Below are 27326 nucleotides of genomic sequence, written 5' to 3'. Positions count from 1 at the left end.
TGACTTTGATTGGCCAATCACAGCCATAGCTTTTAGGTAGGTGTGTCAATTTGTCAGATTGGTTGCATGGCTGTCAATTTAACGGGGGGTGGCACCTGAACTCAAAAGTTTGGGTCCACTCATCTTTGCAAGTAACACTAAGTCATGTGCAGATGCAGGAATTGACTAAAGTTAATGGAACATTAAAGTTAAAGACACAGCATGAAAGTTAATAAAAAGAAAATCACTAAAAGCTGATGCCTACCATCTTCCGGGTCTGGTCGGGTAGGGGCCGCTTTAAGGTAGTTGCTTCATTACAAACAGATGGGGTTAAATTCTTCCGACGGGGGAAGGGGATTATTTGGCAAGTTGCTTCAGTTTTTTATTTGTATCATTTGTGATACAATAGTCCAAAAAAAACAATAGACTGCATTTTCTCACAGTACATTTTTGGAACTTTTTGATTCCAAAGAGGAATCTAAAAATTCATGAGGTTGCTTAAAAAAGGTTCTTCAAATGCTCTTCACAATGTCATCTAAGGATTCCCTGTACGGAAATGGCACAGGACCAAGCACAATGACCCAGTGACATGTGTAACAGTGAAAGATGTTTACCGAACAAGTGGTGAAATTCTCAGTTTATGGAACAGTCATAAACTTTCCTGGTATATAGTGTCCTGGCCATAGACTTTCTAAGTCCTTCTCCAGTTTTCTTCACCATGGACCTCAGCGGGATCCTTATTTTTATAGTTCTCTTTCTGGTCACTCTGCTGTTTCTATCTCACAAGAAACTGAGGGGAAAACTACCCCCTGGTCCAACTCCACTTCCATTTATTGGGAATATGCACCAGGTTAAGATGAATGACCTTATAAAGTCTTTGGTGGAGGTAAGTTAGTCTTTTACATTATTTACTCTAAATACAGTAGTTGCCTAATTCTAGACATTCATTAGAGATATGTCCACCTTGTGGTCTTAAAATGTATATGAAATGCATAGATAAGCCCATCTGACATATGGAGTTGTGGTCAGGGGGCTTGAGGCTGCCATGGGCAATGATCTGGATATAAATTGTGGGCCCCTCTCCATTTTTGGTGTACCAGCAGGGCCGGATTAAAGGAGGGGCTCCTGGGGCTCGAGCCCCGGGGCCCCCATCATTTCCACTTTTTAAGGGGCCCCCACCAGTTTCCGACAGTCAGCGACTCACGTCAGCTGAGTCGCTCACTGTCTCTGTGTGCAATGTGCAGCGGCCCATGGCCGCCTGCAACGCAGATAGGGGTCTAGGATCTCAGCTGTGTCAGTGAGACCCAGCTGCCCTCGCTGGGGGAGATCGCAGAGATTACCATTTTCTACAGGGGACTGGCGGCTAAAGTCTACAGGGGGTTGGTGGCTGTATACTACAGGGGTCTGATAAGCTATATACTACAGGGTTTCTGGCAGGCTAAATACTACAGGGGGCTGGCAGGCAACATACTACAAGGGGCTGGCAGGCTATATACCTCCAAAAACATTGTTGGAAGGGCCCCCACCAGTTTGCACCCAGGGGCCCCCACCACCCTTGATCCGGCCCTGTGTACCAGGATATGGTAACAGAACTAAGCTTACTTCATGGGTCTTGAGTCTTTTTCAGTGCTGCATGTCAAGTACCTTTGGAGGAACGTTTCTAAGGGCCCTGGAAGGGTTCTTCTATATATTTACGTGTCATGTGGACCTGTATGAGAACACTAGGGCTAGCAGCAAAATCAATATCATAGTGGATATATTGAGCAGTGGGCTCATCAGTAGAGATGCACAGACCATTTAGGTTTTGCATCCTTCGTTCAAACACCTGGTGGACACATCTGGCCAATCACAGCCATGACTAGTGGAGAGGGTTGTAAAGCTGGCTGCCCATCAATCAACATGTCAAATGGAGAACACTGAAACTAAAGTTCAGGTCCGTTCACCTCTACCAATCAGGAATTTCAGGCCTTAGTCGGTTGCCCAAAAGGCTTGTGTTATAATTAGAGAGGAGCGAACATACTCGTCCGAGCTTGATGCTCGATCGAGCATTAGCGTACTCGTAACTGCTCGTTACTCGGACGAATACTTCGCCCGCTAGAGAAAATGGCAGCTCCCGCCGTTTCGCTTTTTGGTGGCCAGAAACAGAGCCAATCACAAGCCAGGAGACTCTGCACTCCACCCAGAATGACGTGGTACCCTTACACGTCGATAGCAGTGGTTGGCTGGCCAGATCAGGTGACCCTGGGATAGACTAGCCGCTGCCCGCGCTGCTCGGATCATTCTGTGTCTGGATGCGCTAGGGAGAGAGCTGCTGCTGGTCAGGGAAAGCGATAGGGTGTTCTATTAGAATAGTGTTAGGCAGGAGTGATTCTCAAAGAACCCAACAGCCCTTCTTAGGGCTACAATAACGTTATACTTTTTTTTTTATTTGCTTGTGGCTGGGCTTGCTGGCACTAGTAGTGCAGCTAGTACCATATTGTGAGGAATTAGCAGGGGGACTTGCTACCGTTGTGTTTAGCTCTTAGTGACACACATATCCACCTCAAACACCAAAGTGGGAAAATTTATTAGGGGTTTGAGTAGAATTAGGCACAGTCTGCCAGTTTCTTTTTATTTTACGTTTATTTTTTTAATAACTCAGTGTCATCTCATCTTGCATAGTAGTGTGCTGTAATACTTGGCTAGAAAATAGCCATAGGAGAATCCAAACGGCTTACTTACGCCTACAGTAGCGTTATATATATTTGATTTCTGGTTGATCTGCTGGTGGCTGTACTTGCTGCAGTGCATCTACTAGCAAATTGTGAGCAATTTGGAGTGAGACTTGCGACCGCTGTGTTTTGCGCTTAGTGACGCACATATCCATCGCAAAGACCGAAGTGGGAAAATTTATTAGGGCCCGGGGTTGGATTTCAATTAGGCACAGTCTGCCATTTCCTTTTTTATTTTACGTTTATTTTTTTCATAACTCAGCGTCATCTCATCTGGCATAGCAGTGTGCTTTCATACTTGGCTAGAAAATAGCCATAGCAATAGGATAGCATCGTTTGGTTTTAAAAACTAAAAAACACAAAAAAAACAACAAAAAAAACAAAAAAAAGTTAAAAAAAAAATTCAAGTTATAACTCTCATTTTCAAAATGGGGTAGAGGACGAGGGTTAGGGGTAGAGGACGAGGGCGGGGACGTGGGCGTCCAACTACTGCAGGGGTCAGAGGCCGTGGTCCTGGGCGGGGTGAGACACCACCTGCTTATGAGGGAGCAGGGGAACGCCGCAGAGCTACACTCCCTAGGTTCATGTCTGAAGTTACTGGGACTCGTGGTAGAGCACTGTTGAGGCCAGAACAGTGCGAACAGGTGATGTCGTGGATTGCCGACAATGCTTCGAGCAATTTGTCCACCAGTCAGTCTTCCACGCAGTCCACCCATGTCACCGAAATCGGCACTCCTCCAGCTCCTGCACCTCAGCCTCCTCCCCCCCAGTCTGCCCCCTCCCAGGAAAATTTGGCATTTGAACCTGCATACTCTGAGGAACTGTTTTCTGGACCCTTCCCACATTCACAAACCACTTGTCCGGTTGCTGCTGAGCAATTTTCCGATGCCCAGGTTTTCCACCAGTCGCAGTCTGTGGGTGATGATGACCTTCTTGACGTAGTGGAAGAAGTGTGTAAAGAGGTGTCCGACAATGAGGAGACACGGTTGTCAGACAGTGGGGAAGTTGTTGTCAGGGCAGGAAGTCCGAGGGGGGAGCAGACTGAGGGATCGGAGGATGATGAGGTGACAGACCCAAGCTGGGTTGATAGGCCGGGTGAACACAGTGCTTCTGAGACGGAGGAGAGTCCTCGACCAGAACAGGTTGGAAGAGGCAGTGGTGGGGCCAGACGGAGAGGCAGGGCCAGAGCAGGTGCATCAGCGCCAAATGTGTCACGTAGTGAAGCTCCCGTGGCGAGGGCTCCCGGGGCGAGGGCTAGATTTTCAGAAGTCTGGAGGTTCTTTAAGGAAACACCGGATGACCGACGGACTGTGGTGTGCAACCTTTGCCAAACCAGGATCAGCAGGGGTTCCACCACTACTAGCTTAACTACCACCAGTATGCGCAGGCATATGAATGCTAAACACCCCACTCAGTGGCACCAAGCCCGTTCACCTCCGGCCGTGCACACCACTGCTCCTTCCCCTGTTTCAGCTGATAGTCAGCCCCCTGCCCAGGACCCTGGCACAAAAACCCCATCGTCGCCTCCACGATCCTCCACAGCATCCACCAGTGTTCAGCTCTCCATACCCCAGACGCTGGAGCGGAAACGCAAATATAGTGCAACCCACCCGCACGCCCAAGCCCTTAATGTCCACATCTCCAGATTGCTCAGCCTGGAGATGCTGCCCTATAGGCTAGTAGAGACCGAGGCCTTTCGCAACCTCATGGCGGCGGCCGCCCCTCGGTATTCGGTTCCCAGCCGCCACTACTTTTCCCGATGTGCTGTCCCAGCCCTGCACCAGCACGTGTCAGACAACATCATCCGTGCCCTGACCAACGCCGTTTCTGACAAGGTCCACCTGACCACGGACACGTGGACGAGTGCTGCCGGGCAGGGCCACTATATATCGCTGACGGCACATTGGGTTAACTTGGTGGAGGCTGGGACCGAGTCTGACCCTGCGGCTGGTCATATACTGCCGACGCCAAGGATTGCGGGGCCTACCTCGGTCCAGGTGTTTCAGGCCTACTATGCCTCCTCCTCCTCCCACCCCTCCTCCACCTCCTCCTCCGAACTACCATCCGTGGGCATGGCGCCATCAGTCGGTAGCTCTAGGCACAGCAGCAGTGCCGTCGCTAAGCGACAGCAGGCGGTGCTCAAACTGCTGAGCCTAGGCGATAAAAGGCACACCGCCCAAGAACTATTACAGGGCATCACGGCGCAGACTGATCTGTGGCTGGCACCGCTGAACCTGAAGCCAAGCATGGTTGTGTGTGACAACGGCCGTAACCTGGTGGCGGCTCTGCAACTCGGCAGACTGACACATGTGCCATGCCTGGCCCATGTGTTAAATCTGATAGTTCAGCGTTTCCTCAAGACATACCCCAATCTGTCTGATTTGCTCACGAAGGTGCGCCGCATCTGTGCGCATTTCAGGAAGTCCAGTACAGATGCTGCCACTCTCAGGGCAGCGCAGCGCCGCCTCCAACTGCCCGCTCAACGACTGTTCAATTCAACACTGACCATGTTATCCAGAGTTTACCAGCAGCGCCGAGCGATTGTAGACTGCCAGATGTCAACTTCCACCAGAACTGGTAGTCAGGTCAGTCAGCTTCCTCAAGTCTACAATGAGGAGTGGACGTGGATGTCTGATATCTGTCAGGTGCTGAGTAACTTTGAGGAGTCAACACAGATGGTCAGTGGCGATGCCGCCATCATCAGCCTCACCATCCCGCTGCTTGGCCTGTTGAAAAACTCTCTGATCAGCATGAAGTCGAAAGCTTTGCGCTCGTCACAAGAGACGGGGGAAGAAGATTCCCTTGTTGATAGCCAAAGCACCCTTAGGTCTGTTTCTCAGCTCATATCGGTGGAGGTGGAGGAGGATGAGGAGGAAGAGGAGGAGAATGTTGGCGAGACACAAGAGGGGACCATTGTTGAGTCCTTCACTGTTCAGCGTGTATGGGCAGAAGAAGAGGAGTTGGAGGAGTTGGAGTAGGAGGAAATGGACAGTCAGGCCAGTGAGGGGAGTGAATTCTTACGCGTTGGTACTCTGGCGCATATGGCAGATTTCATGCTAGGCTGCCTATCCCGTGACCCTCGCGTTCAAAGAATTTATTCCAGCACCGATTACTGGGTGTTCACTCTCCTGGACCCACGGTACAAGCAAAATCTTTCCACTCTCATCCCTGGAGAGGAAAGGAGTGTGAGAATGCATGAATACCAGCAGGCCCTGGTGCACAAGCTGAAACAGTATTTCCCTTCTGACAGCGCTAGCGGCAGAGTGCGTAGTTCTGCAGGACAAGTAGCGAGGGAGAGTAGGCGAGCAGGCAGCTTGTCCAGCACTGGCAAGGGTACGCTTTACAAGGCTTTTGCCAGCTTTATGTCACCCCAGCAAGACACTGTCACCTGTCCCCAGTCTCGGCAGAGTAGGGCTGATCTTTACAGAAAGATGGTGAGGGAGTACGTAGCTGACCATACCATCGTCCTAAATGATCACACAGCTCCCTACAACTACTGGGTTTCAAAGCTGGACATGTGGCACGAACTGGCGCTGTACGCCTTGGAGGTTCTTGCCTGCCCTGCCGCTAGCGTCTTGTCCGAGCGGGTTTTCAGTGCAGCTGGTGGCATCATCACCGATAAGCGTACACGCCTGTCGACTGACAGCGCAGACAGGCTGACGCTTATTAAGATGAATAAAGCCTGGATTTCTCATAATTTCCAATCTCCACCAGGTGAAGGAAGCTCAACCTGAATAATTTATCCACTCCTCCTCCTCCTCATTTTCCTCCTTCTCCTCCTCTTTGTAGAGTAAAGCAGAGGAAACTGGCTATTTTTTGACAGGGCCCACTGGCTCTAGCTATAGTACTTTATGCATTTAATTTTTCTGGAGGGCCACCGACCCGGTCCTCTGTTTTAAACAATTTTTGGGAGTGCCACATACAGGCACTCAATCTATTAAATTTTTCTGGAGGGCCACCTACCTGCTCCTCTGGTTTGAAAACTTTTTTGGACTGCCACATACAGGCACTCAATCTATTCCATTTTACTGGAGGGCCACCTACCTGCTCCTCTGGTTTGAAAACTTTTTTGGACTGCCACATACAGGCACTCAATCTATTCAATTTTTCTGGAGGGCCACCTACCTGCTCCTCTGGTTTGAAAACTTTTTTGGACTGCCACATACAGGCACTCAATCTATTCAATTTTTCTGGAGGGCCACCTACCTGCTCCTCTGGTTTGAAAACTTTTTTGGACTGCCACATACAGGCACTCAATCTATTTCATTTTTCTGGAGGGCCACCTACCTGCTCCTCTGGTTTGAAAACTTTTTTGGACTGCCACATACAGGCACTCAATCTATTTCATTTTTCTGGAGGGCCACCTACCTGCTCCTCTGGTTTGAAAACTTTTTTGGACTGCCACATACAGGCACTATCCAAATTAAATTGTCTCCATAGCAGCCTCCACACGTTGTCTCCATTGCTACCTCCAAAAGTCGTCCATATAGCTGCCTCCATACATCGTCCCCTTATCAAACGAGGTGTGTCAGGCAGAAATTTGGGTTGTTTTCATGGATTCCACATCAAAGTTGTTAACTTTGTCGCCACCCTGCTGTGTTATCCACAAAATATACTGGCAAACTTTTATCATTTACCAATATTATTTCAGCGCTTCTTGCGCATCTGTTTACATTCCCCTCACCCGCCATATCCTAAACTTATAAGAGCGCTACTACACTTGATCTTATACAAAAGGTTCTTAGAAGTGCTGTTTGGGGAGTAGCCTAGAGACAGGGGCTTGGATTGGCGAAAGCTCGCCTGGCAGCGGAGCGCCAGCTCCATGCGCATCATGCGCTTCTTGCGCATCTGTTTACATTCCCCTCACCCGCCATATCCCAAACTTATAAGAACGCTACTACACTTAACTTGGTGCAGCCTGGGACCGAGTCTGACCCGGGGGCTAGTCATATACTGCCGACGCAGAGAATTGCGGGGCCTACCTCGGTCCAGGTCTCAAAGGCCTAGTATACCTCCTCCTCCGAATTACCATCCGTGGCCATGGCGCCATCAGTCGGTAGCTCTAGGCACAGCAGCAGTGCCGTCGCTAAGCGACAGCAGGCGGTGCTCAAACTGCTGAGCCTAGGCGATAAAAGGCACACCGCCCAAGAGCTATTACAGGGCATTCCACATCAAACTTGTTAACTTTGTCGCCACCCTGCTGTGTAATCCACAAAATATACTGGCAAACTTTTATCATATACCGATATTATTTCAGCGCTTCTTGCGCATCTGTTTACATTCCCCTCACCCGCCATATCCCAAACTTATAAGAACGCTACTACACTTGATCTTATACAAAAGGTTCTTAGAAGTGCTGTTTGGGGAGTAGCCTAGAGACAGGGGCTTGGATTGGCGAAAGCTCGCCTTGCAGCGGAGCGCCAGCTCCATGCCAAGATCCAACTAACATAGTTTTAACTGCAGCACCTTTAATCTACTACTAGTTCACTGCCTCCATACATGGTCCCCTTATCAAACGAGCTGTGTCAGGCAGAATTTTGGGTTGTTTTCATGGCTTCCATGTTAACTTTGTCGCCACCCTGCTGTGTAATCCACAAAATATACTGGCAAACTTTTATCATGTACCGATATTATTTGAGCGCTTCTTGCTCACCTCCTTTGGTTCCTCTCTGCCACCCATTGGTTTGAAGCCTGAGTCCATTTAGGGTATGTCGCCATGCCACTCTCTAGCCTGCCGCTGCTGCCGCTGCCTCTGCATGCCGTCCCCTATAGTGTCAGGGTCAATTATTGGATGTTTTACATGCTATCTAGCTTTATTCTGTCACTCTGTCATGGCCATGCTGTTGCCCATACTTTTGGCATAATGGTGCGATTAAGCAGCCTCAGAGGCATCCATGCATGCTGCCCCTGCTGTTTCCTGTCCATTTCCGTGGTGTTTCCATCCTTTTCTGAGGTTCCCAGGTGTTTGGCCAAGCTTCCCTGTGCAGAGCCTTGGTCCCCTTGAAAAATGCTCGAGTCTCCCATTGACTTCAATGGGGCTCGTTATTCGAGACGAGCACTCGAGCATCGGGAAAAGTTCGTCTCGAATAACGAGTACCCGAGCATTTTAGTGCTCGCTCATCTCTAGTTATAATCCGCTGCTAGTTATAGAATTATCATTATTAGGGTGAACCACAACAGATGTGTCCATTGATGTCATTAAACGGTAAATGTAATTGTGTTTCATACTTACTGTAATAGCTCAGCAAACAATATGGACCCATGTATACCTTCTATCTGGGGTCCCGTCCCACCGTCGTACTATGCGGATATCAGATCCTGAAGGAAGCTCTCATTGACCACGCTGAGGAGTTTAGTGGCCGGGGAGAGTTTCCAGCAGTTCAGATGTACAGCAAAGGAAATGGTAAGTCAAGTTTTATCCCTTTAAAAAATATTTACATAGAATAAATTTGTATATTATGTCAGTATTTGTAGTCATTCACTCAGTTGGTGATCTGTAGCTCTCCTTACAGAGACAATGCCAATTAAGGCTGCCTTTCAGGCGTGTGGAGACTTATAGCCTTGATGCTCCATTCGGAGATTCTGGGAAACATGCAAATAAGTTTTCCAGGATGGGACAAGGAAAACCCCGCCTCTTTTGCTATCTTGTAAGCCCCTACAGGGCATAACCATGTCAAAACAGTGCTGTCTACAGTTGGGAATCAATATTCTTGTTTGGCTTTGTATATTAATTCACAAGAAAAAGATGTGCCATAACAACCCAAGAATAAATATCAAAAATGCTTTATTCGTACAAAACAACAAAGACCAGACATGAAATATAAAAACATTTTTAAAAGTGCAGCAGGCTACACGAGAAACTCGATGTGGTGAGTAAGATAAGCTCACCAGCATCTATCCCTGATTGTGCCAATCTTGGGGATGTCTGCTCACCAATAAACACAGCATATAAGACAAAGATAAACGGGCAGATTTACTTACCCGGTCCATTCGCGATCCAGCGGCGCGTTCTCTGCGGTGGATTCGGGTCTTCCGGCGATTCACTAAGGCAGTTCCTTCGACGTCCACCAGGTGTCGCTGCTGCGCTGAAGTCCGCCGAGACCTGCCGAGGCCCGCCAGAGTGCACCATCCTATACCTGGTGAAGGTAAGTGCCAGTCCCGCAACACTTTTTTTTTTAAATGCAGCGGTTTTTCCGAATCCGCCGGGTTATCGTTCGGCCACGCCCCACGATTTCCGTTGCGTGCATGCCGGCGCCGATGCACCACAATCCGATCGCGTGCGCTAAAAACCCGGGGCAATACAGGGAAAATCGGCGCAAATCGGAAATATTCGGGTAACACGTCGGGAAAACACGAATCGGGCCCTTAGTAAATGACTCCCAAAGTGTCCCTAATCTGCACAATTCAATCCAAAAAATGAATAAATGCAATGTAACTAAAATCAATAAAGTAAGTTCAGGTCAGTCCAATATATACTTAACACAGCCAAGACATGGTAACCCCGATATCCATCCTGTATAAGGAACCTAAAGCTGGCATGGCTGTGGAAAGGGGAGCAAAGCACCGTGAGTGACGGAACGCGTGGGGTGGACACGCACGTTCCCTGGTTGCCTGGGTGCTTTGCTCCCCTTTCCACAGCCATGCCAGCTTTAGGTTCCTTATACAGGATGGATATCGGGGTTACCATGTCTTGGCTGTGTTAAGTATATATTGGACTGACCTGAACTTACTTTATTGATTTTAGTTACATTGCATTTATTCCTTTTTATATTTGAATTGTGCAGATTAGGGACACTTTATCTTTGTCTTATATGCTGTGTTTATTGGTGAGCAGACATCCCCAAGATTGGCACGATCAGGGATAGATGCTGGTGAGCTTATCTTACTCACCACATCGAGTTTCTCGTGTAGCCTGCTGCACTTTTTTAAATGTTTTTATATTTCATGTCTGGTCTTTGTTGTTTTGTACAAATAAAGCATTTTTGATATTTATTCTTGGGTTGTTATGGCACATCTTTTTCTTGTGAATTAATATGTTTGGCTAGTGTCCATTTACCCACTGTTGATACATAGACGTGTTGGACCCATATTTCTCTGTGTGTGTACTTGTTTGGCTTTGTGTCATTAGGCTTCTTGAGAGTCATGCTTGATGGTAAGGGAGCTGCCTTATTAGATAGCAAAAGAAGCACGGTTTTCCTTGTCCCATCCTGGAAACTTATTTGCATATTTTCTAGTAAAGTAACCATGGACTTTCCTACTCTTGCTCCACTCTCACAGCATGTATCCCTCTCCTCACCCTTTACTCACTGTATACTATGTGTTCTCCATGTAATGGGCAGACCAGGTTACTGCAGATCAGTTCCCATTCCAGCTGCAGTAACCAAATCTGGCCACTATGCTAAGAAGGGAGCCAACTTCTTACTCATCAATTCTCTGTTAATCAGCTTCTTAGAACAGATGATCTGTGGATCGAGATGTTGGACCTTCATTGACCTGATAATAAAGACTTATTCTTTGGATACGGCATCAATGTTGCTAGCCTGGAAAGCCCCTTTAACATGAACATTTGATAAGACTATTGTGTTGTGCAGACTATGTTGAGGCCATATAAGCTGTGGGAAATAAATCAAAGTCTTTATTTAGGTATAGTTTATGGGACTGGAGAAAGATGGAGGCAACTGCGTCGCTTTGCTATCACGACGTTGAAGAACTTTGGCATGGGGAGAAGAAGTCTGGAGGAGAGAGTGAAAGAAGAGGCCCAGTATTTGATAGCAGAGTTCAAGAAGAGTGAAGGTACTCAGTAGGGCATAAATAGATAAACTTTGCAATATATAAATTTAAAACAAATTATGTAAATTATAACTGGAAAAAAATGGATGAAAATCATTAAAAAGTCCAAAAGTTATGGCAGACACTTTTGTAATTCTTTCATAATCTGTACTATGGAACCTATTGCTCAGGCAATACACACAATTCAGAGGGATAACAAAACCGGTAAATTTGTTTCAGTAAAATTAACTGTAAAATCTATATTTTTGATATTGATATGTTCTTTAAACAGGGAAGCCTTTTGACCCAACTTTCGGCTTCAGCTCGGCCGGCTCCAACATAATTTGCTCTCTGGTCTTTGGGGAGAGGTTTGACTACAGAGATGAAGAATTTACCACTTTGCTTTATCTCATCAACAACAGCTGGCACCTTATGAGCTCCACATGGGGACAGGTAAGGTGAAATTTAGGGCAAGGCAAGAACATGTGGCAGCCACTTGATGCACAGAGTTTTTAATATATTTTAAGATTTCAATAGATAATTAACTTAAAACGGAACGGAGCAGGAGGGGCGGGAACGGAGCGGAGCAGGAGGGCGGGAGCAGAGCAGGGCCGTGAGAGTCGGGAGCGGGGGGGACAAGGAATGGAGGTATGCGGAGACTGAGAGGTGGCCGGGAGCACGGTGTCCAATGGAGGACTGGAACGTGTGCCGGCTGGCAGGCGGGAGCACGATGCCAGCGGCCGCCGGAAGCTCAGTTCCGGCCTGGGGTCGTGATGCTTGGTGCCAGTCGGCAATAGAAACATCTTAGTGTGCCCAGTAATTCTCTAATTCTTTGTTCCTTTTTCAGCTTTTATTCGTTTTTCCAAAAATCATGAAGCATATTCCAGGCCCGCATAGAAAAATATACAAAAACTATGTGAAACTCGGAGCCTTTGTGGCTAAAAGACTGAGAATGAATAAAGAAACAATTGACCCAAACAATCCACGTGACTTCATTGACTGTTTTCTCGTAAAGATTGAGCAAGTAAGTGTCCTCCTATGTCATATACATGGTAGTCTTCAAGTAATTTATGGTAGGATTTCTAAATATTAGGAATTATTTTATGGAAAATTCCATATTCAAGGACAAGTAATAATTCTTTGGGTTTTCCCTTGTAAAAGTTTACCATAGAAGAAAAGTTTTGAGCCGAACTTGAAACTATTACTATGACAGTTAGTCCTTCTTACCTTTGCTATTTGCTCCACGTAACTAAAAAAATGTTATTGCCATCACAATACTTGTCACCTGATGTATGTCTTGGAAAGAACACCCAATAATGTTGTTGTTTCAACCAAGACCAAGGAGGAGACATTTGTACGCAAGAACCTAGTGATATCCTAAATGATACCATGGCCTTTGTGTAAACTTTGGAGTATCTTGTCCGTGTTGTTTTTCCAAATTTTATATTTCTTCATTTATTTTTCACTTTTTTTTCCACGAAGGAAAAGAAAAACCCAAATTCCCATTTCAATTATGAGACAATGTTAAAAACAACAGTCAATGTTTTTTTTGCCGGTACTGAAACAGTTGGGTCTACCCTGAGGTATGGCTTCCTAATCATGCTAAAGCACCCAGAAGTAGCAGGTACGAGACATCTATAGACGATAGTACAATGATAAAGTATCAAATATTCTTCTGCAATTACAGGATAGCCAGTAGTCAGGAGTTTTGTTAACCATGATACTTTTGTTTCCCAACAGCAAAAGTTCAAGAAGAGATTGACCGGGTAATCGGCCGGGACAGAAGTCCATGTATAGATGATAGAAACAAGATGCCCTACACAGAGGCTGTCCTCTACGAGATTCAGAGATTTGCAGATATAGTTCCCATGAGTGTTCCACATACTGTAACAAGGGATATGACGTTCCGTGGCTACGATTTACCTGAGGTACAGTTAATAAAATACAGAAACGTGAAAAGTGTTATCCACCATAGATGATTACCACTTGGTAGAAAGCGGTTGTCTAGACCATCATGTGTAACAATAATGATGACATATCCTCTAGACCCCACACAAATAATTTTTAGTTACCAGAACCAATTCAGTGGGCATAGCCAGACAAGACTCATCTAGGCTGATCAAGGCTGCTAGGAAAATACAGCATATAGAAAGTGAGCAGCAGTTTCTTGTTGCAACCTGGTTAGATATCCAGAGATAACAGTGTCAGACTGGGGTTTTTTTTGCCCAATATCCTGCATTACTTAGAAACCTCTATATCATGTTCCCTTTTTTGACCCCCATGTTCTATACCCAAAGGAAAGGCAGTTCTACCATAAGCATAGACAGGGGCATCCTCTACACCTAAAGGAGAGGCAGTTCTGCAATCACCATTGACAGAGGGCATCATCTACACCTAGAGGAGAGGAGTTTCTACCATCACCATAGACAGGAGGCATCTTCTACACCTAGAGGAGAGGAGGTTCTACCATCACCATAGACAGGGGGCATCCTCTACACCTAGAGGAGAGAAGGTTCTACGATCACCATAGACAGAGGGCATCCTCTACACCTAGAGGAGAGAAGGTTCTACCATCACCATAGACAGGGGGCATCCTCTACACCTAGAGGAGAGGAGGTTCTACCATCACCATAGACAGGGGGCATCCTCTACACCTAGAGGAGAGAAGGTTCTACGATCACCATAGACAGAGGGCATCCTCTACACCTAGAGGAGAGATGGTTCTAAAATCTTCATAGACAGGGGGCATCCTCTACACCTGAAGGAGAGGAGGTTCTACCATCACCATAGATTGGGGGCATCCTCTACACCTAGAGGAGGTTCTACCATCACCATAGAGAGAGGGCATCCTCTACACCTAGAGGAGAGAAGGTTCTACCATCACCATAGACAGGGGGCATCCTCTACACCTAGAGGAGAGGAGGTTCTACCATCACCATAGACAGAGGGCATCCTCTACACCTAGAGGAGGGGAGGTTCTACCATCACCATAGACAGGGGGCATCTTCTACACCTAGAGGAGAGGAGGTTCTACCATCACCATAGACAGGAGGCATCCTCTACACCTAGAGGAGAGGAGGTTCTACCATCACCATAGACAGGGGGCATCCTCTACACCTAGAGGAGAGATGGTTCTAAACTCTTCATAGACAGGAGGCATCCTCTACACCTGAAGGAGAGGAGGTTCTACCATCACCATAGAGAGAGGGCATCCTCTACACCTAGAGGAGAGGAGGTTCTACCATCACCATAGACAGGGGGCATCCTCTACACCTAGAAGAGAGGTGGTTCCACCATTTCCATAGAGAGAGAGCATCCTCTACACCTAGAGGAGAGGAGGTTCTACTATCCCCATAGACACAAGGCATCATCTGCACCTAGAAAACAGATAGTCCTGCCATTGCCATAGACATTATGGCTAGAGGAGAGGAGGTTCTTAAATCACCATAAACAGGGGGCATCCTCCACGCCTAGAGAAGAGATGGTTCTACCATTGCCATAGACAGGGGGCATCCTCTACACCTAGAAAAGAGGAGGTTCTACCATCACCATAGACAGGGGGCATCCTCTACACCTACAAAAGAGGAGGTTCTACCATCACCATAGACAGGGGGTATCTTCTACACCTAGAGAAGAGGAGGTTCTACCATCACCATAGACAGGGGGCATCCTCTACACCTAGAGGAGAGGATGTTCTACCATCACCATAGACAGGGGGCATCCTCTACACCTAGAGAAGAGGAGGTTCTACCACAAGTCCAAACTTTAAGAATTAAACAAATGGTTTTTCTCCATAACCCGTGATTTTTTTGCTCTTCAGAAAGGCATCCAGGCCTCTCTTGAACATGTACATAGAGTCCGCCCCAACAACCTCCTGTGGCAGAGAGTTCCATAGTCTCACAACAATGAGTTTCAGGTCGCTACCAGGATCTTCAATTGGTCTGGAGACTGACTAGACCACTCTAGGATTTTTAAATGCTTCTTAGTGTCCCTTACTTAATTTTCATGCTGGCAGACCAAGCCATGACCCATCTCCAATGCTCTTACTGAGGAAAGGAGATTGTTGACCAATATCTTTTGATACATGGCCCCGTCCATTCCCCATTTGGTGTAGTCATCCTGCAGAAAAGCACCATAAATTATGAGGTTTTCACCCAGCGGCTTCACAGTTGGGACGGTGTTCTTAGGGTTATACTCATCCTTCTTCTTACTACCAACATGTCAAGTAGAGTAGATACCAAACTATTTTTATTTTGGTCTCATTTGACCACTTGACCTTCTCCCATGTCTCCTTTGAATCAGCCAGATGGTTATTGGCAATCTACAAACAGACCTGGGTATGGGCTACCGTGAGCCTTGTGTGCACTGCAGGATTTTAATAGCATGATAGCGTAGAGAGCTCCTCATAGTAATGTATGAGACTGTGATTTTTGAATACTGACGCACGGTCTTCATTGATCTCCCTGCACCGCTCGGGAAGTCTTTAACTTAGAGCATGCAACATAATTCTATCGACTCGCAGTAATAAATGTGCTTCATAGTCCAACTCTGCACCGGAAATGCCCCTTTATGTGCAGAATTTTGTTGCTCGGCAGATACAGAGCAGGCGTAACACAAAACTGGCGCAAACACTGTATTAACGTGGCCCGATGTATGGAGATCGCACCCGTTATGCACTACCAGCTCTTACTGTACTGTAATGTAATGGAGACGACATGGAATGTACTATAGCAGAGCAGGTGCAAAACCCTATTCTCCTTCATTCCGGCTTCTCTTGTTACCCTGATTATGATTTATCATTTAACGAAAAGAACCATAATCCTAATAATCCTAATTGTGGTATCAAGATACGGTGGGAACATGACTGAGGTTTCCTAGGTCTCCATGTGAATTTTTTAGTGCTGGGTGATATTTTGCAGTAAGATACATAAGGCGTCAATGATAAAAAAAAAATCCAGTATTTCTAATAGCAGCAGCAGGATATGACTGTGCTGATTTTGTAGCAGACAGTGACCTGTTGATGAAAATCATTCAGAAAAACCCTCTTGAATATCTTGAAAGGACTGAAGGGTTTAGAACTCCCTAGACTTGCTTTTAGCTGCTCAAAATGTGCCACAAAACAAGTCGGAAAAATAGAAGCACCAGAAAACTATTGGATGCACAAGCGGCACCGTAATTTTGCGTCCAAAAAAAGAAATAGTCAAGAGCGTCGGAAAACATCAATATTATGGCAACAACAGTTCATAAATTAAGAGGAGCTGTGATTGGTTGCCATGGGCAACTAGGAATATTCTGACTTTCAGACAGCTTGATAAATCTGCCCCTATATGTTGACCATTACCTGCCCCCTTTGTCGGAGAGGTCCAAAGACTTGTGAGATAATGTGGGGGATTTACTCATTCTGGCGCAAGTACGAATGTCGGCATCGGAGATCAGTCTCCGGAAAGCACAACCCGATGTTTAAAAGTGGTGCATGGCTGTAAATAAATAATGGGTAGACGGTAATAATCAGTCGTGCACCATAAAAATGCCAACATCAATGAGATGTGCGGCAAAATCTTTCACGGGCCGCGCCTTAATTTTGCTCTCTGCCTAATTTTTTCCTCGTCTATTGTGGATAATGTGGAAAAGTTAGGCCACGCCCACTTATTATAAATGATGCACAACAATTCTGCGCCCAAAAAAATCCCGGCATTTTTTAGGCACAGATACGATAATACATGTCCCCCAATAAGTATCTCAAGACTTTACGTTTGTGATATTATCTTATGATCTTATTTGTCTACGCTACATCCTCTATGTTCTGTCATTTTCAACCCTATCAAGAGTTTCACAAGATTTTATTAAAATTGTTTCATGTTCCTAACAAATCAATCCAAGTGCAGTAAGAGTGGACACGTCTTTAGAAACATGTGGCATCTCACGGTAACATTATAGTCAAAACTTTCTGTAGCTCATCAGATACCAAAAATGACGGCAGCAGGAGATGACTGACTGTGCTGATCTTGTGGGAGGCAGTGACATATATCATTTTTAAAGACTTTTTTTTATTTTTTTCTGGGATATTTATTTTCAAATTCTTTTGCTTTTAGGGTCTGAACATTATGCCTCTAATATGTACATCTCAGTATGACCCTACAAAGTTTAGAAACCCCAACTCATTTGACCCCACACATTTCTTGGATGAGAACGGACTTTTCAAGAAGAATGAGGCGTTCATGGCCTTTTCAGCAGGTAAGGTTTACTTCTCTAATATAACACGGATGTGTCCTCATGCCTGGGAAATCACCAACGAGTAACACAAGCGTAAGAATTCCTGACATAAAGTTATATAAGCCGAGTATAAGAGTATAAGCCGAGACCCCTAATTTTACCACCAAAAACTGGGAAAACATATTGACTTGAGAATAAGCCGAGGGTGGGACATGCATTGGTCACAGCCTTCCAGTATATAGCCAGCCCCCGTGTAGTATATAGCCAGACAGCCCCCATGTAGTATATAGCCAGTCAGCCCCCAGTAGTATACAGGCAGCCTGCTTACAGTAGTTAATAGACAGCCAGCCCCCAGTAGTATATAGCCAGCCAGCTCCCAGTAATATACAGCCAGCTGGCCCCCTGTAGTATATAGCCTGCCTGCCCCCATGTTGTATATAGCCAGTCAGCTCCCAGTAGTATACAGCCAGCCAAGCTCCCAGTAGTATACAGCCAGCCTGCCCCCTGTAGTATACAGCCTGCCAGCCCCCCTGTAGTAAACAGCCTGCCAGCTCCCAATAGTATACAGCCAGCCTGCCCCCTGTAGTATACAGCCTGCCAGCCCCCCTGTAGTATACAAACAGCCAGCTCCCAGTAGTATACAGCCAGCCTGCCCCCTGTAGTACAAAGCCAGCTGTCCCCTGTAGAATATAGCCAGTCAGCACTCCTATAGCACGCCAGCACAAAAAAATAAACATATATACTTACCCTCCAGCGGCCCCGATGGTCAGAGCACACTATGATGCCGCCGCTTCTGACGTCATAGTATGCGCTGGCTGGGAGATAACATGGCCATGCCCTGCAGGCTGTAACAGAAGATCGACGACAGAAGAGGAACCGTGGGGAAGACAGAAGAAAAGCCACTCCGACATCGGGGAGCCGCACTGACCATCGGGGCCGCCGGAGGGTGAGTATAAAAGTTTATTTTTTTTGACTCGTGTATAAGCCGAGGTGAGGTTTTTCAGCACATTTTTTGTGCTGAAAAACTCGGCTTATACACGAGTATATACAGTACGTTGTATGTGTAACCCCTCCACATTGCGGTTTGTGCTTAAGAATATTAAAAAAACTCAAAGAATACATACAACTAATATTTTACGCCATGTAATTTTACTGTGCGTTTTAGGGAAACGTGTTTGTCTTGGTGAGGGTCTAGCGCTGATGGAGCTGTTCATCTTCTTCACCACCATTCTCCAGAACTTCACTCCAAAGCCTCTCGTGGACCCCAACGACATTGACATAACTCCTGAGAGCAGTGGTTTGGGAAATCTTCCACGACCCTACAAGATGTGCCTTATTCCACGCTGAGCGGTTATTAAGTATAGGGTATAGGTCTTGTATCTCAACCATGTTGTCTTTGTTTCCCATATGCAGTATAGCATTTCTCAATAGCATAAGAGAGAATTTTCAGGATATGCTTCAGCACTAGACGTTTCAAACCTAGGATACATCCAACCCTATATACCCAGTAGAATTTGGACTAAAAAGAGAGAATTATAAGTTTTGGGCCACTGAATATTCAGCACTGTTGGGAAGAATGTCTTCTTTGAAGCAATTGGAATTGGCAAGTTCTGTGTAGGGCTGCGTAATCTGTGTGCGCTATAGAAATAAAGGAATTATTATAATTATTATTTCTTAATTATCCTCCTTGCTTTTCGGTCAGAAACAAGGTTCTCACTAAGGGGAAGATTCATTATGCCTTAATTCTCCCCCTCCCCATCATTTTTCTGGCTTCTCTGAACCACATGACCCTTTGGGCATGTCAGGGCGAGCATACAGGGTCATGAGTGCCCAGCCCACCGATCTTACTAGAGTCTCCATCAAAAAAAGGGCGGAGAATCTACTAAGAGTAGAAATCCATTCTTAGTAGATATTGGCGTCGGAGAGCTGACAGGGAGAATTTTAAGACTTGTCGTAAAGACTCCGGTCTTAATGAATTCCCACTATTTATTAATTTTAACTGGTTCTTTAAGGTGAAGTATTCTGCATCAATGTTTCTGATGAACATCTGTAGCCTGAATACTGCAAAAACGTTTTTTTTTTGTTATAGGCAAATAAGCATTTCAGAGCACCGTGGCCCCGTGTCTAATTTTTATTGTGGAAGCATGACACAGTCAAGTATTAGGAGCTAGGTAGTAAAACTAGGAAAGCATGGATTTACCTGACCCTATAGCTATACCAACAATGAACCACAAAATCTTATTTGAATATACATAAAAATTGTCGGGTCGCAGGCACACTAATGTGCCCCCTCTCGCCGGCGGCCTCACTTACTTAGCCACGCTCCAGCGATGGTCTCCTCGCTTCAGCACGCGCGTCCTCACCTCCTTGGGCTCGCATGCCGGCCGTCTGTAATTTAAAGGGCCAGTGCACCGCTAATTGGCGCTGTCCTTCTGACAACCTATATATACTCAACATCGTCCTGTGACCCCTGCCAGATCTTTGTGCTTCTATGCCTAATAGTAAGCTGTATTCCATGCCCTTTGCAATGATCCTGATTTCCCGTTGTGACCTCGATTCCATTCCTGACCTCACTCCTGTGCTGCCTGTGCTGACCTACTGCTACGTCCCGAACTCCGATCCTGTGCTGCCTGTCTCAACCTCCTGCCTATCCCTGACCACGAGTTTGCCTTTGTGTACTACGCCTTGGCCACCATCACGGACAAAGTCGCGCCTGTGGAGCAATCTGGTGGTACCACGCCTCAACAAGTTCAAGGCTCTGGTGAAAACCGGTTCCTACTTAAACTCCAGTCCCAGGTGTCGGCTTACGTCATTGTTAGCTGTGGTACAGAAGGTCCACTACCACCAATCCTGACGAAAATATGCAGCATCCTTCCCCTACAAAGTCACATGTTTAGTTTTTATGTGACAGTGTCTGATTCTCATGGTTGTGATTGAACAGCACAGAATTTTAGTCTTCATATAATCATCAGTTACATTATATATACATGTTCTTTCATTATCACCAAGTTTATGCAGGAGACCTAAGGACCAATGCTCAAACCTGTGCGAACAAAAAGTCCTTTAAATATTATTAATACAAAAACATTGACGTTAAAAATTTCATGTTTGATATTTACAGATTTTTTTATTACTTAAATCATTCTAAAGTCTTATGAAGAAGGGAATTTTTTTCATAATTTGGAGCATTTAATCAACCAAAAAGATTTAGAAAGGAGCAGCTAAAACTTTTTCTTGATAAAATGAGCTTTTCTGAATTAGAGTTAGACCTCTGGACACACAGGCACTGACCAGAATTCACAAAATATTAACCAGCCTCTAGGTGCCAATGTCAACTGAATCAGGGGTCATCACCAAAACGGGAAATTATTCCAAGATGACATCTATGAAGCAACATGAAAATAGACAAACCCAAAGAATTACCAGGTTTCAGCCGGATGGAGCAGGGCATGGACACTGGATATTTTTTTTGCATTAGATTTCACCTCTCATGTGACATGGAAACTAATGAAATAGATAATAATTCATGTTTTTAAGGAAAATGTCTAAACAAAATTTCTTGAGTAGAACATTTTGAAGACTACACCCCAAATTCTTAACATGTCCACTGGCTGTCCTGGAATGGGAGCCCATTCTTCTCACTGATGTTAAGATCTGACAGATGGCGATCTGACCACCTCCGTAAACCACATCAAAACCAAGAATTGGGGAAGGTGGCCTCCACAACCTGGCAGGAAGTAATAGAAACATTTTGGCGCATGAAGAATAGTGCGGCCGCGCCACAAAACGGTCACGTGTGATACAAATGTGGTAGTGACACTTCTTAAATCCCTGTGCGAGGAGTTTGCACATAAAAGAAGGTGAAAAGTCCAACAGAAAACTGGTGCGCGGACCTTAGTAAATGTGCCCCAATGTGGACATGGATTAAAGTTTCCATCTCCAGTATTAACTTTTCCCCAATTAAAATAACAACAAAAATAAAGCAAAACATAAAGCAAAACATAAAGCACGTGAAGCAGAGTTGCCCGGGCGTTGGCTTCTCCTTTACAATCTCTACAAACTTGAACATTGGTCGTGAAACAATTGGGACATAAATCGGTGAACGCAGCTAAAATAACGCAGCTCTCAGGATCTAGGATGGTGTCACCGTTTTATGTATTAATAATGGGGCTCACAATATGAGGGAATATTACTGACCGGCCTCAGCAAGTTTTTAATAATGACAGAATCAGACAATCCTACACCAGGTCCGGAACTATGAGGATCTCGTTGACGTTGGGTTTTTGTTCTGAGCTCTCAATTTATTAAACATCTGGGAACTTTTTGGGTCTAAATTCAAAAATCTCTGGGGTCAGAAGAGGGACTCAATTATATATATATATATTTATTAGAAGTGAGTCAGCAGAGCTTTGTGTCTGAGGAATAATACAGAGTATCTACAGGTCAACCATATGGATCCTCCGAGACCCGATAGACCTGTCTGCATAGTCTGTGTATTCCGCTCTCCCATGTGAAGTAATAGAACGATTACAGTCATTGACATCTGTTAGAACATTGAGTTTCATGAACTTTATCTAACAGGAAATAATTGTTGCGTCTTAATTAATTTCACGCTTTTCGCTCATCCACAAGCTACGACATCACAAAAATAGGATCTTCCCATAAATTAGCATTTATATTAAAAAAATAATCTCTTTACTGTCATTATTTTCAATTTGACACGGTCCGGACTCATAATATGAGATGACATTGTGCTAAAATGATATGTTATAGAGGCTGGCAATAAGCTTATGTTTCCTCTGGATCGATCAGCATAGAACATTTGTAATGTCCTGGAGTTGGACCATTAGTAAATGTACCTGCTGGAATTCTTGCCCAAGGTGTCTCATGGCAGTGGTCACCCCATTAGCTTCCCCAACTCATGTAATGAGGCCGTTTTCCTATCTTAGGATCCCTGTAGTTGCATAGCTTATCCCCTAGTTGATCCCTATCCCCTGGTACCATCAAGCAGCGGTAATAGGGCAATACAAGGGCATTGTGTAAATGTATGCAACTGTTTGTAATATTCTGTGTTAAATGTAACCTTCCTGAGGATTAGCAGGCGACTTATTGGCTGGCAACCCAGGATGTCTAGACTGACCACAGATACTCCCAGCCAAACTGACCACTGGTCCAGGCCGAGGTTCCAGATAATCAAGGACCTTTCATCCTACTAGCACAGCCAGCCAATTTTCAGCCCTGCTATCCCTCAGAAGGAAGGAGTTTGTGGCCAACGTGTTACAGATGCTTTGCAGTTTGTTTTTAATAAAGGAACTGTGAGTTGTTTTCAAGATCTCTGTTTAGTGTGTGTATGTCCCTGGCCTTCCACTTTCCACCCCTTATCACCACCTGCTGGTGATGTGTCACCTACACTGGAAGTGCCCTGCAAGGTACCTCTCCCTTACTGCCCCGCAAGGTGCCTTCACTGTCACGCAGCTCTTTCTCCCTTGCCAGCCCTGACTGGTGTAGATAAGACCTGCCCTAGAACAAAGAGTACTGTAACTGCGGCCGAGCTGCCACCAGTCCTAGTCTTCAGCTATCCCCGCATACTGTTCATCACTGGTGGGTTATGTTGCATGTTGTATGAAAAACATAGGCAAACATGTCCTATTGCTGGAGGTACTGTGCAGCATGGGCTCCAATGGCCTCCACATAGCGTTTATGTAGCTTAAAAGGAGGAAGCAGGATGGAAAGACGCTGCAACTTTCCATATTGTGTGTTCCACACTATGCAAGGTATAATGTGCAGACAGAGGACAGAAGGAAGTATATGTCTACATATGTGCTCAGTGTAAATGTCAGGAGGCTGTTACGATGAGCACATCACAAAAATGTGATGTGGACCTAGTTAACTTGTATTGAACCTACTGTGCTATCAAAGCATTTTGACTTTTACGGACCTGATTTTCTGTGTTGCCTTCCGCTTCCTATGGAGAAGGGAGGGATGAGTATCACTTATTTTCCCTCCCTTCTCCACCCAATCATGTGTTTCACCCCAAACTATGGCCCAGGTGAGCATATGGACAAATGAATGTGCCTTTAGGGTGTCATCCTTGAACCTCTCAGTCTTCATCCTTTCACCCCTTAATAGGGATCTGATCTTCTGGGTCTTATACTAGAAAAGCAGATTAGTAAAGGGAAACAATTTGAGGTTCAAACACATGAGCAAGACATGACATATAATACAGCAGGACTAAACAAACCACAAGCCCTTTGTAGTCCCATTGCATCGTCCTCTTAATTTTTTCCTATAATTTTCCTATATTTTGTCTCTGCGTTTTCCCTCTGACACAGAAAGGAAACATCCACAAGTTGTCTCCCCCATCCAGGGTAGGAGAGGTAAGTTGGCAGGGACAGACCAATTCAATACAATTTTGTGATACAATTTGAAGACTATGGGGCCGAAACGCCGGGTTTCCCGAATATTACTTATTGGCTCAGTTTTTCCTTGAATTGCCCGGGTTTTTGGTACACGCGATCCGATTGTGTCGCACCTGCGCCGGCTTACACGCGACGGAAATTTGGGGCGTGACCGTGGGAAAACCCGACGGATTCGGAAAAAACGCTGTATTTAAAAAATAATTTGTGTAAATAATGCGCCTCCTCACAGCTCTGCCATGTACTATAATATGATGCTGATTTACAAAAGTTTTAGGCTTGGACGTGTCTTTTGACTTTCTCAAGCAAACACATTATTTCTTAATATTAATTGTAATTTCACGGTTGTCGCTCATCCAGAAGCTGAAAGATATAAAGTCGTTTCTTCCCATCCATTAGCATTTATATTAAAAATAATCTCTAAATTACTGTTATTTTTAATTTGATAGGGTTCAGCATAGAACTGAGAGAGGACACTGCATGTCCTAGAGGATGTTCCATGGCTCCGCTTAGCAGGTGGGGCTATAGGTGGATCCGCAACGTGTGGTCCTTCAGTACAGAACACGATATTCAAGCGGTTTGTCCTATAGCAACGTGTGATGAGCAGCCTTGGAAATCATTGGCCCAGATATATTATTATCTGTGGCAGTTTTTTGTCTAAGTTTGCATGAAAAAATTGTCTTTGGACCTTGCACATTGGGGGTCGTTTTCCCGACGTGTAACCCGAATATTTACGATTTGCGCCGATTTTCCCTGAATTGCCCCGGGATTTTGGCGCACACGACTGGATTGTGGCACATCCGCGCCGGCATGCACGCGACGGAAATCGGGGGGCGTGGCCGAACAAAAACGCGACAGATTCTGAAAAACCGCTGCATGTATTCCAGTGCGTTCCGATCCTCTTAAGCGCAGCAGCGCCACCTGGTGGACGTTGGAGGAACTACCTTAATAAATCCCGGCCGGACCCGAATCCACCGCAGAGAACGCGCCGCTGGATCGCGAATGGACCGGGTAAGTAAATCTGCCCCTTTAAATCTTCCACTAACCATCACTGAGTGATAGGAGCTACAACAGCAATGAAACTGAGTAACATTGTAAAGTAAGGGGTTAAAATTATCTTTATCGTGTAAACATCACTTGGGGATTAAAATTTGAGAACTTTCTTTCATGGGAAAACCCCTTTTAGACAGCACTGAAGCCAATTACTAACCTCCGCAATTACCTCCACACATATTGGGGCTTATTTACTAACAGTACGCGGATCGCATTTCCGTCGGACTTCTCAACGTTTTAAGGGACTGCACGGCTGGGACAGGTATTTAGAAGGGGGGGTGGGACGTAGAAAGATCCAACAGCGGCTGGCAGGCTGTATACTGGGGGACAGGGGCTGCATACTGGGGGCAGGGGTTGCAGGCTGTATACTGGGGGACAGGGGCTGCAGGCTGTATACTGGGGGACAGGGGCTGCATACTGGGGGCAGGGGTTGCAGGCTGTATACTGGGGGCAGGGGTTGCAGGCTGTATACTGGGGGACAGGGGTTGCAGGCTGTATACTGGGGGCAGGGGTTGCAGGCTGCATACTGGGGGCAGGGGTTGCAGGCTGTATACTGGGGGACAGGGGCTTCAGGCTGTATACTGGGGGGCAAGGGCTGCATACTGGGGGCAGGGGTTGCAGGCTGTATACTGGGGGACAGGGGCTGCAGGCTGTATACTGGGGGACAGGGGCTGCAGGCTGTATACTGGGGGACAGGGGCTGCATACTGGTGGCAGGGGTTGCAGGCTGTATACTGGGGGCAGGGGTTGCAGGCTGTATACTGGGGGACAGGGGCTTCAGGCTGTATACTGGGGGGCAAGGGCTGCATACTAGGGGCAGGGGTTGCAGGCTGTATACTGGGTGAAAAGGGCTGGCAGACTGTATACGGGGGGCAGGGGATTGCAGGCTGTATACTGGGGGGCAGGGGCTGCATACTTGGGGCAGGGGCTACAGGCTGTATACTGGGGGACAGGGGCTGCAGGCTGTATACTGGGGCAGGGGCTTCAGGCTGTATACTGGGGGCAGGGGCTGCATACTGGGGGCAGGGGTTGCAGGCTGTATACTGGGGGACAAGGGCTGGCAGGCTGTATACGGGGGCAGGGGCTTGCAGGCTGTATACTGGGGGGCAGGGGCTGCACACTTGAGGCAGGGGCTACAGGCTGTATACTGGGGGACAGGGGCTGCAGGCTGTATACTGGGGGGCAGGGGCTGCATACTGGGGGCAGGGGTTGCAGGCTGTATACTGGGGGATAGGGACTGCAGGCTGTATACTGGGGGATAGGGGCTGCAGACTGTATACTGGGGGCATACACTGGCTGGCTGTATACTGGGGGCAGGCTATATACTCGGCTTATACTCGGGTCGGCTTATACCCGAGTATATATAGGTACATAAATGTGCCCCATTGAGATCAGTCGGCAATGTGCCGTGTGAAGAAGTCACATTTACGCTACAAATACCTTTTGAAAACATGCTGTATAAACAGCTGGGAAAAAAACAAAAAAAAAGTACCAAAGTGTAATAAAATTAATGTGAATCAAAACAGACATATCCATAACAAGAACCTGTGCAGCGGTGAAACCCCAAGGAGGACGGACGCCTCGTGTACAAAGATGTCATTACCGGCCACTTATAATAATCTGCATGGCCCAACAATGGCGGATTATAAATACAATCATTGTCATCAGACAGAGGGGAAGGGATTGGGGATCTCCACTCACAAGTCGTAATACAAAAATTATCCTAAAAATCTCCTCCAAAAGTATCAAAGAGAAGCAAGAAAGCAAAACAAAAAATTGTCTATGGAACCACTGGAGACTTTTGATTTTGTGTGTTAAATATTTTTGGCTTTGTCATTAGTTTTGTCTTGACTTTCCTTTTTAGAATAGTTTTATTCACACTAATAGGATTAGTTGATAAAGCACTAATGTTATTATATTATGGGAAACACTTTAAAGGGGTTATCCGGGTTTAAAAAATTTCTTATGGCCGGGCTGGGGAGGGCTAGTTAAACATAATAAACATGGACTTACCTCGTCCGGCGCCGCTGATGTCCCGCGCCGCGGTCCCTTCGATCCGTGCCCCTGTTTGTTTACAGGGGCACGGAAGCCGCGCACAGGGAGCTTCCGGTCCGCAATGTGGACGGCTCCTCCCATCCGTCCCTATCTCTCAGCGTTGTAAGCGCAACCGCATCCGTATCGAGAAG

General features: G+C 46.1%; 1 protein-coding gene across 1 annotated transcript; it reads left to right on the top strand.

Annotated features, from left to right (window-relative positions):
• Window positions 1-587: 587 nt before the first annotated feature.
• Window positions 588-19246, top strand: LOC140076755 (cytochrome P450 2F3-like). The gene is made up of 9 exons (XM_072123436.1): window positions 588-865; window positions 8931-9093; window positions 11334-11483; window positions 11752-11912; window positions 12307-12483; window positions 12942-13083; window positions 13200-13387; window positions 17552-17693; window positions 18838-19246. Exons 1-9 carry the CDS (start codon window positions 698-700, stop codon window positions 19017-19019), a joined length of 1473 nt encoding a protein of 490 aa, XP_071979537.1. The 5' UTR covers window positions 588-697; the 3' UTR covers window positions 19020-19246.
• Window positions 19247-27326: the final 8080 nt, after the last annotated feature.

The sequence above is a fragment of the Engystomops pustulosus genome, chromosome 9, assembly GCF_040894005.1.
Source record: "Engystomops pustulosus chromosome 9, aEngPut4.maternal, whole genome shotgun sequence".
Taxonomy (NCBI): Eukaryota; Metazoa; Chordata; class Amphibia; order Anura; family Leptodactylidae; genus Engystomops; species Engystomops pustulosus.
Note: the sequence above shows the minus strand (reverse complement) of the source record. Positions and strands in the feature narration are given on the sequence as shown.